This window comes from Falco biarmicus, chromosome 17 (genome assembly GCF_023638135.1).
Source record: "Falco biarmicus isolate bFalBia1 chromosome 17, bFalBia1.pri, whole genome shotgun sequence".
NCBI classification, from domain to species: Eukaryota; Metazoa; Chordata; class Aves; order Falconiformes; family Falconidae; genus Falco; species Falco biarmicus.
The window spans coordinates 5,824,329-5,841,504 of NC_079304.1; the positions used below are offsets into that span (position 1 = coordinate 5,824,329).

At 57.1% G+C, this 17,176-nt stretch overlaps 1 protein-coding gene and 2 pseudogenes across 1 annotated transcript; 1 reads left to right on the forward strand and 2 right to left on the reverse strand.

Moving 5' to 3' along the window:
- Positions 1 to 491: 491 nt before the first annotated feature.
- On the reverse strand, positions 492 to 2,263 carry LOC130160363 (feather beta keratin-like). Its single transcript, XM_056362752.1, has 3 exons — positions 2,213 to 2,263; positions 1,177 to 1,329; positions 492 to 818 (listed from the first exon to the last, which is right to left on the reverse strand). The coding sequence occupies exons 1-3, from the start codon at positions 2,261 to 2,263 to the stop codon at positions 492 to 494; spliced, it is 531 nt and encodes a 176-aa protein (XP_056218727.1).
- Positions 2,264 to 8,349: 6,086 nt separating this feature from the next.
- On the forward strand, positions 8,350 to 10,121 carry LOC130160364 (feather beta keratin-like; annotated as a pseudogene).
- Positions 10,122 to 12,662: 2,541 nt separating this feature from the next.
- LOC130160365 (feather beta keratin-like) lies at positions 12,663 to 14,434 on the reverse strand (annotated as a pseudogene).
- Positions 14,435 to 17,176: the final 2,742 nt, after the last annotated feature.

The window sequence follows — 17,176 nt, forward strand, 5'->3', positions numbered from 1 at the left end:
CCACTGCACTGCGTCGCTCATTTTGAGAACACTGTGGATAGGATGGCTTCTCCTGGTGTGCCCTGGGAAGCCTGAACCCATGTCTTCTCAATAACATGTTCCTTCCTGACTACTTGCATCATGGACTTGAGCTTAGCAAGGAAAACAAAAAGGTGTGCACAACAAAGTGGATAGCAGTCACTGAACTACATTGGCTAATCCTATCCCAACGCAAACAGGCAGATAAATTTAGAGACCAGCAGGTCAGCCAAGGCATGACTAAGCATACTCAATGCCAGCCTGCGTTGACAAGCACTGCAAAAGCATCCCCCGTAACCCCCTCCCAGCCCCAGCCCTGAGCAACATGCGTCTCTTTCACTGGGCATCTTGGGAGAGCATCTGCAGGGCAAAGGATGACACGAAGGCGTGGGCTGGGATGCAGCAGAACTTTAATGAGTCAAAAGAGGGAAAGGAGGGTGATGTGAGCGGAGGCCTCAGTGCCAGGAGCAGCTTTAGCAGGGGAAGGACCTCCTGCCGCAAATGCCGCTGCCCAAGCCAGAGAGGCTGAAGCCCCCAGAGTTGATGGGCACTCCCTCAGAGCTGAGGATGCTGCCAACGGCAGCGGAGGTGGAGGAGCCCACGGCGGTGTTCTGCGGGAAGGAGCTGAGGATGGGGCCGGGCAGGGTCACCACCACGGCGGAGGGCTGGATGAAGACATTGGAGTCCTGGCACTGCCTGACACAGGGCTCGTTGCAGCTGTTGGCCAGCGGGGTCGGGCCGCAGGGCCGGCAGGGCATGCACGGGCTGTAGCAGGACATGGCTTGGGGCTGGAGGTGCACCTGGGAGAGAGAAGCAGGGCATGGGGGCTGGGTGAGGAGCAGCCTGTCATACCACAACGAGGGAGCCAAGGCACGAGCTGGAGACGAGAGCTGGAGGCTGTGTAGGGAGGCACAGGGGCTGCTTCTTCCCTATGGCCCAAAAGTGCCCTGCCGTGAGGGACCAAGCCCAGGCACCTTCCCACCTAGCCCATAGCTCAGGAGACACCTCAACCGAGACCCAGCCGCTCCCCACGCCACAACTTCAGCCCCATTCCCTGTGCCATGAAAGCTGCTCCAGGACCCACGGTAGGAGAAACCAGCAGCTCTGTGCCGAGAAATCCCAGAGGAGGAGGAGGAGGAGAAAGGTCTTCAGACTCACCTTGTTCACAAGGAGACGGAGGCGAGAGAAGTGGATGAGAGAGTGAGGAGAAGGGCCTGCTTTTATACTGCTTCTGCACCGCCCCAGGCGCACAGTCACTGCACGCGGGCAGTAATTTTCCAGCAGGCTCACCTCCAAAGCAAAATGTCCTACCTAATGGCACATGTTGTGTTTTGGTTTCCGTCAGTGCTGCCATTTCATTTCCTCATTTCTGACATGACCACTAGGGCACGGAGGCTCTTTTGAAGATTGGGATGAGGAGCCCAAGGATTTCCTGAGCAGGACCATGTCAACATGGCCAGAAGACATGCCCCTGAGCACTGGAGGGCTCTGTGCAGATGGAGGACATCATTCTCAGGCGATACAGTGAGGTTGTTCTCAAAACCCTGTGCAGGAGGGTGCACATGTCTTCCCACCAATGCCGTCCTCCCCTGAGTGCCCAAAGCTTCTCCAAATGAGGACAGGCCGCGTCCTTCTCCCTGGGCAGGACTGTCCCTCCCTGCCCCTCTGCTCGCGCCAGCAGTCGCTGATCATTGCCTCTATCGGCAGGCGGGCTGCGCGGCCGGTTTCAAATGGCTCCGCCCAAGGAAAACTTCCCTTTCTGGAAGACATTTGCTGCTTTCCTTGGCAAAGACAACCCCTGTCGTGGCAGCCTCTGGGGGTGCGCAAGCAGTGCCCTCAGCCCTGATGGGACACGGGCCTGCAGGCAGCCCGCGCTCCTGGCTTGGCCTCGTGCCAAAGGGCTGACACACGCCAACCCAAAATTAGAGTGTGACTGGCCGTGGGTAGGGAGAGTCTATCCCAGGAAGCCTGCCTACTGCAGGCATCGCCTTGCCCTCCTGGGACGCGTCCCAGCTGCCTCCATGTCTGCAGGGCAGGGAAGAGCATCACCTCCTCGATGTAGTCTGAGAGCTGGTTTCGTGCCTTCCGAGCCCACCCCCTCCTTGAGCATCCCCACGCGCGTGGCACGGCAGGGTCCTGCCAGCCGTCACCCCTGGGAGAGCTGGGGGAAGTTCCCTTGCCTCTCCAGTGGTGCCGGGTTGTGCTCCAAGGTGAGGAGGCCTTTGGGGCCTGGGAAAGACGACATGATGAAGCACTAATGCCAAGAGAAGGTGTATCGCCTGACGGCCAGGGAGGAGCCCCAGCCGGTGGGGACACGTTTTCTGCAACCCCTCCTCTCCCTCCACGGGGTATGCAGGCATCTGGTGGCATGCACTCGTGTCTCTCCCATCGGTTTAAATGTCCCCACACCGGATCCTCCTCGACTGTGGGTAAGACTCTCCCTGCCCCAGACTTGCCAAGGAATGGCAGAGGCCCGGTCCCTCGACAGCAGCTCTTGCCAGTCAAGACCAAGGCCGCGAACCCCCGCAGCACCTCCGCCTTGCCTGTAACCCCTGTGCCCGGTGAAGCTGCCCCATTCAGCGCTGCAGCTGACTTTGGCCAAGCCTTGCTGCTGACCTGTGTGGAAGAAGATCTCCTCAGTGCCCTCCACGTGCCTTGCCTGATGGAACACCAGGTGGGCTTTGGCTTTCCGAAGACCAGCCCTGCGTACTCGGGCAGCTTGGCAAATGTTCTCCCCAGAGCAAAGGGCATCAAGAGGAACACGGCTGAAACCATTGGCACAGCCCGGCTGCCTGGAGACGCCATGGCTAGTGACCGTGGGAGCGAGCGGAGGCAGAGGGAAGAGAGAGAAGCACACGGCACGTCCTTAAAACGAGGAGTCTGCGGGTGCTTGCTGACACGTGCAGCGTGGAGCACAGCTGGGCCTCTTCCTGCCAAGGGAGCTGCAAACACTCGCACTGCACTGCCCCAAGCCAACATCCCCTGCCTGCGCGGGACTCCTCCACCACTGAGGAGCCATCCTCTGCCCACGCTGACACAGTCCTGCCCAGGACACCCCTGGGCGTCTCATCCCAGCACATGAAAGGCACTTGCACGGCAGAGCAAGCATGTCAGAAATGAGGAAATGAAATGGCAGCACTGACGGAAACCAAAACACAACATGTGCCATTAGGTAGGACATTTTGCTTTGGAGGTGAGCCTGCTGGAAAATTACTGCCCGCGTGCAGTGACTGTGCGCCTGGGGCGGTGCAGAAGCAGTATAAAAGCAGGCCCTTCTCCTCACTCTCTCATCCACTTCTCTCGCCTCCGTCTCCTTGTGAACAAGGTGAGTCTGAAGACCTTTCTCCTCCTCCTCCTCCTCCGGGATTTCTCGGCACAGAGCTGCTGGTTTCTCCTACCGTGGGTCCTGGAGCAGCTTTCATGGCACAGGGAATGGGGCTGAAGTTGTGGCGTGGGGAGCGGCTGGGTCTCGGTTGAGGTGTCTCCTGAGCTATGGGCTAGGTGGGAAGGTGCCTGGGCTTGGTCCCTCACGGCAGGGCACTTTTGGGCCATAGGGAAGAAGCAGCCCCTGTGCCTCCCTACACAGCCTCCAGCTCTCGTCTCCAGCTCGTGCCTTGGCTCCCTCGTTGTGGTATGACAGGCTGCTCCTCACCCAGCCCCCATGCCCTGCTTCTCTCTCCCAGGTGCACCTCCAGCCTTGAAGCATGTCCTGCTACAGCCCGTGCATGCCCTGCCGGCCCTGCGGCCCGACCCCGCTGGCCAACAGCTGCAACGAGCCCTGTGTCAGGCAGTGCCAGGACTCCACCTTTGTCATCGAGCCCCCTGCTGTGGTGGTGACCCTGCCCGGCCCCATCCTCAGCTCCTTCCCGCAGAACACCGCCGTGGGCTCCTCCACCTCCGCTGCCGTTGGCAGCATCCTCAGCTCTGAGGGAGTGCCCATCAACTCCGGGGGCTTCAGCCTCTCTGGCTTGGGCAGCGGCATTTGCGGCAGGAGGTGCCTGCCCTGCTAAAGCTGCTGGCCATGGCCCTGGGTTAGAAGGCACCCAGGGACCCACACGATGGTACCGCACTGGGGACGGAGCATCGGCTTGTTGCTTCCAGAGGGGCTGAGCAACCCCAGCACCCCTTGCAAAAGGATGGGGCAGCCTGGGCTCTCAGAAAGCACAGCCCGTGTCTGCCTTTCCCTGCTTCCACTCTTTCTTTTGCCTCCTGTGTCCTTGTTCTCTTGTGGTCCCGTGGGCTGTGGGCACCAGAAAGCCAGTCTAGTAAAGACCTTCTGGCTTTGCTCCCTCTGTGGGGCAGGCAGATGGCTGGTACGATGTCCACCACAGTGAAGGACCACAGACTCCTTTCTGCCCCTGGTGCTCCCTGCACTGGGGCCTCCACTCTGAGCAACCTTGTTTCCCTCTTTTGACTCATTAAAGTTCTGCTGCCTCCCAATTCATGTCTCTTTGTCTTCCTTTACCCTGCAGATGCTCTCCCAAGATGCCCAGGGAGAGACGTGTTGATCAGGGCTGGTTCTGGGAGGGGTTTTTGGCAATGATTGTGCAGTGGTTGTTAACAATATTATTAACAATAATTGTTAATTAAAAGGCTGTGGGCAGTCTTTCCAAAGTAGCCATTTGTTAGACACTGGCTGGGCATTGGTCTGCTGGTGCGATGGGTGGGTCATTGCCTTTGCACCACTTTTTTTCTTCTGTTTTCCTTTTCCCTTTTAGACTGTCCTGATCTTGACCCATGGGTATTTTGCTCTCTTGAACTTCCAATTCTCTGTGCATTCCACTGGGACAGCAGAATGAGAGAACAGTGGATTGGTGCTTAATGCTTGCCAGGAACAACACACCACACAGACTCACAGGCAATGAATGTCGTCCTTGCCCTGCTCCTTTCCTGTCTGTGTCCAGTGCTTCCTGGGAATGTTTCTAAAGAGAAGGAGGAATTGGGCAGGAAGAAAGGCAGTGGGTGTGGGCTCAGTGTCTCATAGGACTGTCCAGAATCTTTCCAAAGTAGTGTGGTGACCTGCAGCAAAGGCTGCAGAGAGACTTGCAGCCAGTGAATTGGAGCTGCTGAACTGCTGCAGGACACAGCTGGGTGCAGTATACATGCCCGCCCAGACCCCTGAATGGCAGCTGGCTTGGTAGTAACCAGCACTGTCTTCCCACACATCCTTCAGCTCCTGTGAAGCAACAGCCCAAAAGCAGGGCCAGGAAAAGGTACTTTTGTGGTAACACAATCAAAACTGTTCCTGGACACCAAGGACTGTCATCAACATCCTGGGCAATATGAGCACTACTCATCCCACTCTGCTCAGCACTCACAGCATCTAGAACACTGCTATAATACAAGAAAGATGTAATACAGGAAAGACTTTGACCAAGTGGAGTGACTTCAGCAGAGGGCATCCAGTATGCTGAGGAGCTGGAGCACTTGATTGGGAAGGAGAGACTGAGGGCATGGGGCTTGCTGAGCATGAAGAGAAGGCTTTGGTGAGACACCTAAGAGCACTTTGGAGTAACTATGGTAAAGTACCCCAGAAGACAGATCCAAGCTCAACACTGTGGCAGTGTGTGGTTAGAGGACTAGAGAATCTGGGTTCATGTGGAAAGATGAGAGGTTTGAACTTGATAGGTGGAAAATCATTTTCACCAAGAGGAGAGACAGGTAGCGGAGAGGTTACCTGGGGAGAAGTGCAGTAACCCTCCTTCAATGCTCATGGCTTACTGAGCTTGGAGCCCAATGACCTCTGGAGTTCCTTTCCAACTTGATTATGCTATGATCCTATGGTCTCAGGACTGCCTTTTTGAACTTCTTCTCATTGGAGATAGGACCAGCAATGAGGAGAAGTGACTCAGCTAGGTAGCCAAGGAGACAGGCAGTGTGAAGGAGCTCTCCTGAATGCTTTTTGGAAGGAAAAAAAGATTGCAAAAAGCATCACTGAAGCATCTGCAAGACCACAAGGCCTGTGGACCACAGCTGATGTATTCCCAAATCTATTGACAATGTATTCCCAAAGATGCCGTGGCAGTATATTCTCTACTGTTCTCATGCTTTTGTTTTCCACCTGCACTTCTCATCACGCCGCAACTCTGAATCTCAATGCTGTGGGTAGCACAGGTTCTCCTAGGCTCTCCTGGGAAGGTCTTGCCACTGCCTTGTCAATGACATATTGATCTCTCGTCCTCCTGACTACTTGCTTCACAACGTTGAGATGACCAAGGAAAAAGAAAAGTAGACAGCAATGTGCAAGTAATACATGAACTACCTTGGGTCATTCTATCCCAGTAGAGTCCATGTAGGCAGAGAAGTTTAGAAACCAGAGGGTACACCCAACTCACCACTAAGCACACTCAAGGCAAACCTGTGCTGACAACGGCTGCACAGCCATCCCCAACAACTCCTTCCCAGAACCAGCCCTGAGCAACAGCTGTCTCGCTGGGCATGTTGGGAGAGTGTGTGCTGAGAAAAGGATGACATGAAGGCGTGGGCTGGGATGCACCAGAACTTTAATGAGTCAAAAGAGGGAAAGGAGGGTGATGTGAGCGGAGGCCTCAGTGCCAGGAGCAGCTTTAGCAGGGGAAGCACCTCCTGCCGCAAATGCCGCTGCCCAAGCCAGAGAGGCTGAAGCCCCCGGAGTTGATGGGCACTCCCTCAGAGCTGAGGATGCTGCCAACGGCAGCGGAGGTGGAGGAGCCCACGGCGGTGTTCTGCGGGAAGGAGCTGAGGATGGGGCCGGGCAGGGTCACCACCACAGCAGGGGGCTCGATGACAAAGGTGGAGTCCTGGCACTGCCTGACACAGGGCTCGTTGCAGCTGTTGGCCAGCGGGGTCGGGCCGCAGGGCCGGCAGGGCATGCACGGGCTGTAGCAGGACATGCTTCAAGGCTGGAGGTGCACCTGGGAGAGAGAAGCAGGGCATGGGGGCTGGGTGAGGAGCAGCCTGTCATACCACAACGAGGGAGCCAAGGCACGAGCTGGAGACGAGAGCTGGAGGCTGTGTAGGGAGGCACAGGGGCTGCTTCTTCCCTATGGCCCAAAAGTGCCCTGCCGTGAGGGACCAAGCCCAGGCACCTTCCCACCTAGCCCATAGCTCAGGAGACACCTCAACCGAGACCCAGCCGCTCCCCACGCCACAACTTCAGCCCCATTCCCTGTGCCATGAAAGCTGCTCCAGGACCCACGGTAGGAGAAACCAGCAGCTCTGTGCCGAGAAATCCCGGAGGAGGAGGAGGAGGAGAAAGGTCTTCAGACTCACCTTGTTCACAAGGAGACGGAGGCGAGAGAAGTGGATGAGAGAGTGAGGAGAAGGGCCTGCTTTTATACTGCTTCTGCACCGCCCCAGGCGCACAGTCACTGCACGCGGGCAGTAATTTTCCAGCAGGCTCACCTCCAAAGCAAAATGTCCTACCTAATGGCACATGTTGTGTTTTGGTTTCCGTCAGTGCTGCCATTTCATTTCCTCATTTCTGACATGCTTGCTCTGCCGTGCAAGTGCCTTTCATGTGCTGGGATGAGACGCCCAGGGGTATCCTGGGCAGGACTGTGTCAGCGTGGGCAGAGGATGGCTCCTCAGTGGTGGAGGAGTCCCGCGCAGGCAGGGGATGTTGGCTTGGGGCAGTGCAGTGCGAGTGTTTGCAGCTCCCTTGGCAGGAAGAGGCCCAGCTGTGCTCCACGCCGCACGTGTCAGCAAGCACCCGCAGACTCCTCGTTTTAAGGACGTGCCGTGTGCTTCTCTCTCTTCCCTCTGCCTCCGCTCGCTCCCACGGTCACTAGCCATGGCGTCTCCAGGCAGCCGGGCTGTGCCAATGGTTTCAGCCGTGTTCCTCTTGATGCCCTTTGCTCTGGGGAGAACATTTGCCAAGCTGCCCGAGTACGCAGGGCTGGTCTTCGGAAAGCCAAAGCCCACCTGGTGTTCCATCAGGCAAGGCACGTGGAGGGCACTGAGGAGATCTTCTTCCACACAGGTCAGCAGCAAGGCTTGGCCAAAGTCAGCTGCAGCGCTGAATGGGGCAGCTTCACCGGGCACAGGGGTTACAGGCAAGGCGGAGGTGCTGCGGGGGTTCGCGGCCTTGGTCTTGACTGGCAAGAGCTGCTGTCGAGGGACCGGGCCTCTGCCATTCCTTGGCAAGTCTGGGGCAGGGAGAGTCTTACCCACAGTCGAGGAGGATCCGGTGTGGGGACATTTAAACCGGTTGGAGAGACACGAGTGCATGCCACCAGATGCCTGCATACCCCGTGGAGGGAGAGGAGGGGTTGCAGAAAACGTGTCCCCACCGGCTGGGGCTCCTCCCTGGCCGTCAGGCGATACACCTTCTCTTGGCATTAGTGCTTCATCATGTCGTCTTTCCCAGGCCCCAAAGGCCTCCTCACCTTGGAGCACAACCCGGCACCACTGGAGAGGCAAGGGAACTTCCCCCAGCTCTCCCAGGGGTGACGGCTGGCAGGACCCTGCCGTGCCACGCGCGTGGGGATGCTCAAGGAGGGGGTGGGCTCGGAAGGCACGAAACCAGCTCTCAGACTACATCGAGGAGGTGATGCTCTTCCCTGCCCTGCAGACATGGAGGCAGCTGGGACGCGTCCCAGGAGGGCAAGGCGATGCCTGCAGTAGGCAGGCTTCCTGGGATAGACTCTCCCTACCCACGGCCAGTCACACTCTAATTTTGGGTTGGCGTGTGTCAGCCCTTTGGCACGAGGCCAAGCCAGGAGCGCGGGCTGCCTGCAGGCCCGTGTCCCATCAGGGCTGAGGGCACTGCTTGCGCACCCCCAGAGGCTGCCACGACAGGGGTTGTCTTTGCCAAGGAAAGCAGCAAATGTCTTCCAGAAAGGGAAGTTTTCCTTGGGCGGAGCCATTTGAAACCGGCCGCGCAGCCCACCTGCCGATAGAGGCAATGATCAGCGACTGCTGGCGCGAGCAGAGGGGCAGGGAGGGACAGTCCTGCCCAGGGAGAAGGACGCGGCCTGTCCTCATTTGGAGAAGCTTTGGGCACTCAGGGGAGGACGGCATTGGTGGGAAGACATGTGCACCCTCCTGCACAGGGTTTTGGGAACAACCTCACTGTATCGCCTGAGAATGATGTCCTCCATCTGCACAGAGCCCTCCCGTGCTCAGGGGCATGTCTTCTGGCCATGTTGACATGGTCCTGCTCAGGAAATCCTTGGGCTCCTCATCCCAATCTTCAAAAGAGCCTCCGTGCCCTAGTGGTCATGTCAGAAATGAGGAAATGAAATGGCAGCACTGACGGAAACCAAAACACAACATGTGCCATTAGGTAGGACATTTTGCTTTGGAGGTGAGCCTGCTGGAAAATTACTGCCCGCGTGCAGTGACTGTGCGCCTGGGGCGGTGCAGAAGCAGTATAAAAGCAGGCCCTTCTCCTCACTCTCTCATCCACTTCTCTCGCCTCCGTCTCCTTGTGAACAAGGTGAGTCTGAAGACCTTTCTCCTCCTCCTCCTCCTCTGGGATTTCTCGGCACAGAGCTGCTGGTTTCTCCTACCGTGGGTCCTGGAGCAGCTTTCATGGCACAGGGAATGGGGCTGAAGTTGTGGCGTGGGGAGCAGCTGGGTCTCGGTTGAGGTGTCTCCTGAGCTATGGGCTAGGTGGGAAGGTGCCTGGGCTTGGTCCCTCACAGCAGGGCACTTTTGGGCCATAGGGAAGAAGCAGCCCCTGTGCCTCCCTACACAGCCTCCAGCTCTCGTCTCCAGCTCGTGCCTTGGCTCCCTCGTTGTGGTATGACAGGCTGCTCCTCACCCAGCCCCCATGCCCTGCTTCTCTCTCCCAGGTGCACCTCCAGCCTTGAAGCATGTCCTGCTACAGCCCGTGCATGCCCTGCCGGCCCTGCGGCCCGACCCCGCTGGCCAACAGCTGCAACGAGCCCTGTGTCAGGCAGTGCCAGGACTCCAATGTCTTCATCCAGCCCTCTGCCGTGGTGGTGACCCTGCCCGGCCCCATCCTCAGCTCCTTCCCGCAGAACACCGCCGTGGGCTCCTCCACCTCCGCTGCCGTTGGCAGCATCCTCAGCTCTGAGGGAGTGCCCATCAACTCCGGGGGCTTCAGCCTCTCTGGCTTGGGCAGCGGCATTTGCGGCAGGAGGTCCTTCCCCTGCTAAAGCTGCTCCTGGCACTGAGGCCTCCGCTCACATCACCCTCCTTTCCCTCTTTTGACTCATTAAAGTTCTGGTGCATCCCAGCCCACGCCTTCATGTCATCCTTTTCTCAGCACACACTCTCCCAACATGCCCAGCGAGACAGCTGTTGCTCAGGGCTGGTTCTGGGAAGGAGTTGTTGGGGATGGCTGTGCAGCCGTTGTCAGCACAGGTTTGCCTTGAGTGTGCTTAGTGGTGAGTTGGGTGTACCCTCTGGTTTCTAAACTTCTCTGCCTACATGGACTCTACTGGGATAGAATGACCCAAGGTAGTTCATGTATTACTTGCACATTGCTGTCTACTTTTCTTTTTCCTTGGTCATCTCAACGTTGTGAAGCAAGTAGTCAGGAGGACGAGAGATCAATATGTCATTGACAAGGCAGTGGCAAGACCTTCCCAGGAGAGCCTAGGAGAACCTGTGCTACCCACAGCATTGAGATTCAGAGTTGCGGCGTGATGAGAAGTGCAGGTGGAAAACAAAAGCATGAGAACAGTAGAGAATATACTGCCACGGCATCTTTGGGAATACATTGTCAATAGATTTGGGAATACATCAGCTGTGGTCCACAGGCCTTGTGGTCTTGCAGATGCTTCAGTGATGCTTTTTGCAATCTTTTTTTCCTTCCAAAAAGCATTCAGGAGAGCTCCTTCACACTGCCTGTCTCCTCGGCGACCTAGCTGAGTCACATTTCCCCATTACTGGTCCTTTCAACTCTTTTAAAGTTCTGCTGCATCCCAGCCCATGCTTTCGTGTCATCCTTTGCCCTGCAGATGCTCTCCTATGATGCCCCGTGAAAGAGACGCATGTTGCTCAGGGCTGGGGCTGGGAGGGGGTTGTTGGGGGTGGCTGTGCAGTGACACAGGCTTGCTTTGAGTATACTTAGTCACGCCTCGGGTGGCTGACCCTTTTCTTCCTATATTTCTCTTCCTATCTGGGGCTGGAGAGAATGACTCAATGCTCTTCAGTGACCACAGCTACTCCAGGCGTGGTTGTAGGTCTCCCACCAAAGCATTCTCTTCTCCACGCTCAGCGAGCCCCATGCCGCCAGCCTTTGCTCCCTTACCAAGTGCTCCAGCCCTCTCACCATCCTGGCCACCCTCCGCTGAACTCACACCACTTGGTCAAAATCTTTCTTGCGTTAGAGCCCAAAATGGGACGCAGTGTTCTACATGCTGTCAGATGAGTGCCGAGCAGAGCAGGACCGTCGCTCCCATCGATCCCCTGGCTGTGCTCCTGCTCATATAGCCCAGGCTGTTGATGGCAGTCCTCGGTGTCTGGGAAGAGTGCTGGGAGTTGCACCTGCTTTGATGGTGTTACCTCAAAAGCAGCTTCCACAAGGCCAAGTGCAAGGCGCTGCACCTGCGTTGGGGCAGTCCTCAACGTCGATACAGACTGGAGGAGAAATGGTTGAGAGCAGCCCTGTGGAGAAGGGCTTATGGACAATGGTGGCTGAAAAAACTGGAGACGAGCCAGCAATGTGAGTAGTGCGTCCAGCCTGGCGTTCCCAGTATAAAAAAGGCCATGGACCTGTTAGCGCAGCCCCAGAGAAGGGCTACAAAAGGCATCAGAGGCCTGCAATAGGTCTCCTGGGATGAAGGGCTGAGGGAGTTTGTGGTTTTCAGCCTGGAGGAGAGAAGGCTCTGGGGAGCCCTTGTTGCAGCCTTTCGATATATAAAGGGGACTTAGAAGAAAGCCGGAGAGGACATTTAATCAAGGCCTGGGGTGATAGGACAAGACGCAACAGTTTCAAACTGGAACAGGGTAGACTTAAGTTGGACATAAGGCAGAAATATGTTACGATGAGAGTGGTGAGACACTGGAAAAGGCTGCCCGGAGAATGACGGCATGACCCATTGCTGGAAGCGTTCAAGGTCTGGTTCAACGGAGCTTTGCGTGACGTGACGTAGTGACAGATATCCCTGGCCATGGCAGGAGCGTTGGTCTAGGTGATCTTTAAAGGTCTCTTCCAACCCCAAACCACCCCATGATAATATGGTTCTATGATAAGGCAAACCACTGCACTGCGTCGCTCATTTTGAGAACACTGTGGATAGGATGGCTTCTCCTGGTGTGCCCTGGGAAGCCTGAACCCATGTCTTCTCAATAACATGTTCCTTCCTGACTACTTGCATCGTGGACTTGAGCTTAGCAAGGAAAACAAAAAGGTGTGCACAACAAAGTGGATAGCAGTCACTGAACTACATTGGCTAATCCTATCCCAACGCAAACAGGCAGATAAATTTAGAGACCAGCAGGTCGGCCAAGGCATGACTAAGCATACTCAATGCCAGCCTGCGTTGACAAGCACTGCAAAAGCATCCCCCGTAACTCCCTCCCAGCCCCAGCCCTGAGCAACATGCGTCTCTTTCACTGGGCATCTTGGGAGAGCATCTGCAGGGCAAAGGATGACACGAAGGCGTGGGCTGGGATGCACCAGAACTTTAATGAGTCAAAAGAGGGAAAGGAGGGTGATGTGAGCGGAGGCCTCAGTGCCAGGAGCAGCTTTAGCAGGGGAAGGACCTCCTGCCGCAAATGCCGCTGCCCAAGCCAGAGAGGCTGAAGCCCCCGGAGTTGATGGGCACTCCCTCAGAGCTGAGGATGCTGCCAACGGCAGCGGAGGTGGAGGAGCCCACGGCGGTGTTCTGCGGGAAGGAGCTGAGGATGGGGCCGGGCAGGGTCACCACCACGGCGGAGGGCTGGATGAAGACATTGGAGTCCTGGCACTGCCTGACACAGGGCTCGTTGCAGCTGTTGGCCAGCGGGGTCGGGCCGCAGGGCCGGCAGGGCATGCACGGGCTGTAGCAGGACATGCTTCAAGGCTGGAGGTGCACCTGGGAGAGAGAAGCAGGGCATGGGGGCTGGGTGAGGAGCAGCCTGTCATACCACAACGAGGGAGCCAAGGCACGAGCTGGAGACGAGAGCTGGAGGCTGTGTAGGGAGGCACAGGGGCTGCTTCTTCCCTATGGCCCAAAAGTGCCCTGCCGTGAGGGACCAAGCCCAGGCACCTTCCCACCTAGCCCATAGCTCAGGAGACACCTCAACCGAGACCCAGCTGCTCCCCACGCCACAACTTCAGCCCCATTCCCTGTGCCATGAAAGCTGCTCCAGGACCCACGGTAGGAGAAACCAGCAGCTCTGTGCCGAGAAATCCCAGAGGAGGAGGAGGAGGAGAAAGGTCTTCAGACTCACCTTGTTCACAAGGAGACGGAGGCGAGAGAAGTGGATGAGAGAGTGAGGAGAAGGGCCTGCTTTTATACTGCTTCTGCACCGCCCCAGGCGCACAGTCACTGCACGCGGGCAGTAATTTTCCAGCAGGCTCACCTCCAAAGCAAAATGTCCTACCTAATGGCACATGTTGTGTTTTGGTTTCCGTCAGTGCTGCCATTTCATTTCCTCATTTCTGACATGACCACTAGGGCACGGAGGCTCTTTTGAAGATTGGGATGAGGAGCCCAAGGATTTCCTGAGCAGGACCATGTCAACATGGCCAGAAGACATGCCCCTGAGCACTGGAGGGCTCTGTGCAGATGGAGGACATCATTCTCAGGCGATACAGTGAGGTTGTTCTCAAAACCCTGTGCAGGAGGGTGCACATGTCTTCCCACCAATGCCGTCCTCCCCTGAGTGCCCAAAGCTTCTCCAAATGAGGACAGGCCGCGTCCTTCTCCCTGGGCAGGACTGTCCCTCCCTGCCCCTCTGCTCGCGCCAGCAGTCGCTGATCATTGCCTCTATCGGCAGGCGGGCTGCGCGGCCGGTTTCAAATGGCTCCGCCCAAGGAAAACTTCCCTTTCTGGAAGACATTTGCTGCTTTCCTTGGCAAAGACAACCCCTGTCGTGGCAGCCTCTGGGGGTGCGCAAGCAGTGCCCTCAGCCCTGATGGGACACGGGCCTGCAGGCAGCCCGCGCTCCTGGCTTGGCCTCGTGCCAAAGGGCTGACACACGCCAACCCAAAATTAGAGTGTGACTGGCCGTGGGTAGGGAGAGTCTATCCCAGGAAGCCTGCCTACTGCAGGCATCGCCTTGCCCTCCTGGGACGCGTCCCAGCTGCCTCCATGTCTGCAGGGCAGGGAAGAGCATCACCTCCTCGATGTAGTCTGAGAGCTGGTTTCGTGCCTTCCGAGCCCACCCCCTCCTTGAGCATCCCCACGCGCGTGGCACGGCAGGGTCCTGCCAGCCGTCACCCCTGGGAGAGCTGGGGGAAGTTCCCTTGCCTCTCCAGTGGTGCCGGGTTGTGCTCCAAGGTGAGGAGGCCTTTGGGGCCTGGGAAAGACGACATGATGAAGCACTAATGCCAAGAGAAGGTGTATCGCCTGACGGCCAGGGAGGAGCCCCAGCCGGTGGGGACACGTTTTCTGCAACCCCTCCTCTCCCTCCACGGGGTATGCAGGCATCTGGTGGCATGCACTCGTGTCTCTCCCATCGGTTTAAATGTCCCCACACCGGATCCTCCTCGACTGTGGGTAAGACTCTCCCTGCCCCAGACTTGCCAAGGAATGGCAGAGGCCCGGTCCCTCGACAGCAGCTCTTGCCAGTCAAGACCAAGGCCGCGAACCCCCGCAGCACCTCCGCCTTGCCTGTAACCCCTGTGCCCGGTGAAGCTGCCCCATTCAGCGCTGCAGCTGACTTTGGCCAAGCCTTGCTGCTGACCTGTGTGGAAGAAGATCTCCTCAGTGCCCTCCACGTGCCTTGCCTGATGGAACACCAGGTGGGCTTTGGCTTTCCGAAGACCAGCCCTGCGTACTCGGGCAGCTTGGCAAATGTTCTCCCCAGAGCAAAGGGCATCAAGAGGAACACGGCTGAAACCATTGGCACAGCCCGGCTGCCTGGAGACGCCATGGCTAGTGACCATGGGAGCGAGCGGAGGCAGAGGGAAGAGAGAGAAGCACACGGCACGTCCTTAAAACGAGGAGTCTGCGGGTGCTTGCTGACACGTGCGGCGTGGAGCACAGCTGGGCCTCTTCCTGCCAAGGGAGCTGCAAACACTCGCACTGCACTGCCCCAAGCCAACATCCCCTGCCTGCGCGGGACTCCTCCACCACTGAGGAGCCATCCTCTGCCCACGCTGACACAGTCCTGCCCAGGATACCCCTGGGCGTCTCATCCCAGCACATGAAAGGCACTTGCACGGCAGAGCAAGCATGTCAGAAATGAGGAAATGAAATGGCAGCACTGACGGAAACCAAAACACAACATGTGCCATTAGGTAGGACATTTTGCTTTGGAGGTGAGCCTGCTGGAAAATTACTGCCCGCGTGCAGTGACTGTGCGCCTGGGGCGGTGCAGAAGCAGTATAAAAGCAGGCCCTTCTCCTCACTCTCTCATCCACTTCTCTCGCCTCCGTCTCCTTGTGAACAAGGTGAGTCTGAAGACCTTTCTCCTTCTCCTCCTCCTCCGGGATTTCTCGGCACAGAGCTGCTGGTTTCTCCTACCGTGGGTCCTGGAGCAGCTTTCATGGCACAGGGAATGGGGCTGAAGTTGTGGCGTGGGGAGCGGCTGGGTCTCGGTTGAGGTGTCTCCTGAGCTATGGGCTAGGTGGGAAGGTGCCTGGGCTTGGTCCCTCACGGCAGGGCACTTTTGGGCCATAGGGAAGAAGCAGCCCCTGTGCCTCCCTACACAGCCTCCAGCTCTCGTCTCCAGCTCGTGCCTTGGCTCCCTCGTTGTGGTATGACAGGCTGCTCCTCACCCAGCCCCCATGCCCTGCTTCTCTCTCCCAGGTGCACCTCCAGCCTTGAAGCATGTCCTGCTACAGCCCGTGCATGCCCTGCCGGCCCTGCGGCCCGACCCCGCTGGCCAACAGCTGCAACGAGTCCTGTGTCAGGCAGTGCCAGGACTCCACCATCGTCATCGAGCCCCCTGCTGTGGTGGTGACCCTGCCCGGCCCCATCCTCAGCTCCTTCCCGCAGAACACCGCCGTGGGCTCCTCCACCTCCGCTGCCGTTGGCAGCATCCTCAGCTCTGAGGGAGTGCCCATCAACTCCGGGGGCTTCAGCCTCTCTGGCTTGGGCAGCGGCATTTGCGGCAGGAGGTGCTTCCCCTGCTAAAGCTGCTCCTGGCACTGAGGCCTCCGCTCACATCACCCTCCTTTCCCTCTTTTGACTCATTAAAGTTCTGGTGCATCCCAGCCCACGCCTTCATGTCATCCTTTTCTCAGCACACACTCTCCCAACATGCCCAGCGAGACAGCTGTTGCTCAGGGCTGGTTCTGGGAAGGAGTTGTTGGGGATGGCTGTGCAGCCGTTGTCAGCACAGGTTTGCCTTGAGTGTGCTTAGTGGTGAGTTGGGTGTACCCTCTGGTTTCTAAACTTCTCTGCCTACATGGACTCTACTGGGATAGAATGACCCAAGGTAGTTCATGTATTACTTGCACATTGCTGTCTACTTTTCTTTTTCCTTGGTCATCTCAACGTTGTGAAGCAAGTAGTCAGGAGGACGAGAGATCAATATGTCATTGACAAGGCAGTGGCAAGACCTTCCCAGGAGAGCCTAGGAGAACCTGTGCTACCCACAGCATTGAGATTCAGAGTTGCGGCGTGATGAGAAGTGCAGGTGGAAAACAAAAGCACGAGAACAGTAGAGAATATACTGCCACGGCATCTTTGGGAATACATTGTCAATAGATTTGGGAATACATCAGCTGTGGTCCACAGGCCTTGTGGTCTTGCAGATGCTTCAGTGATGCTTTTTGCAATCTTTTTTTCCTTCCAAAAAGCATTCAGGAGAGCTCCTTCACACTGCCTGTCTCCTTGGCTACCTAGCTGAGTCACTTCTCCTCATTGCTGGTCCTATCTCCAATGAGAAGAAGTTCAAAAAGGCAGTCCTGAGACCATAGGATCATAGCATAATCAAGTTGGAAAGGAACTCCAGAGGTCATTGGGCTCCAAGCTCAGTAAGCCATGAGCATTGAAGGAGGGTTACTGCACTTCTCCCCAGGTAACCTCTCCGCTACCTGTCTCTCCTCTTGGTGAAAATGATTTTCCACCTATCAAGTTCAAACCTCTCATCTTTCCACATGAACCCA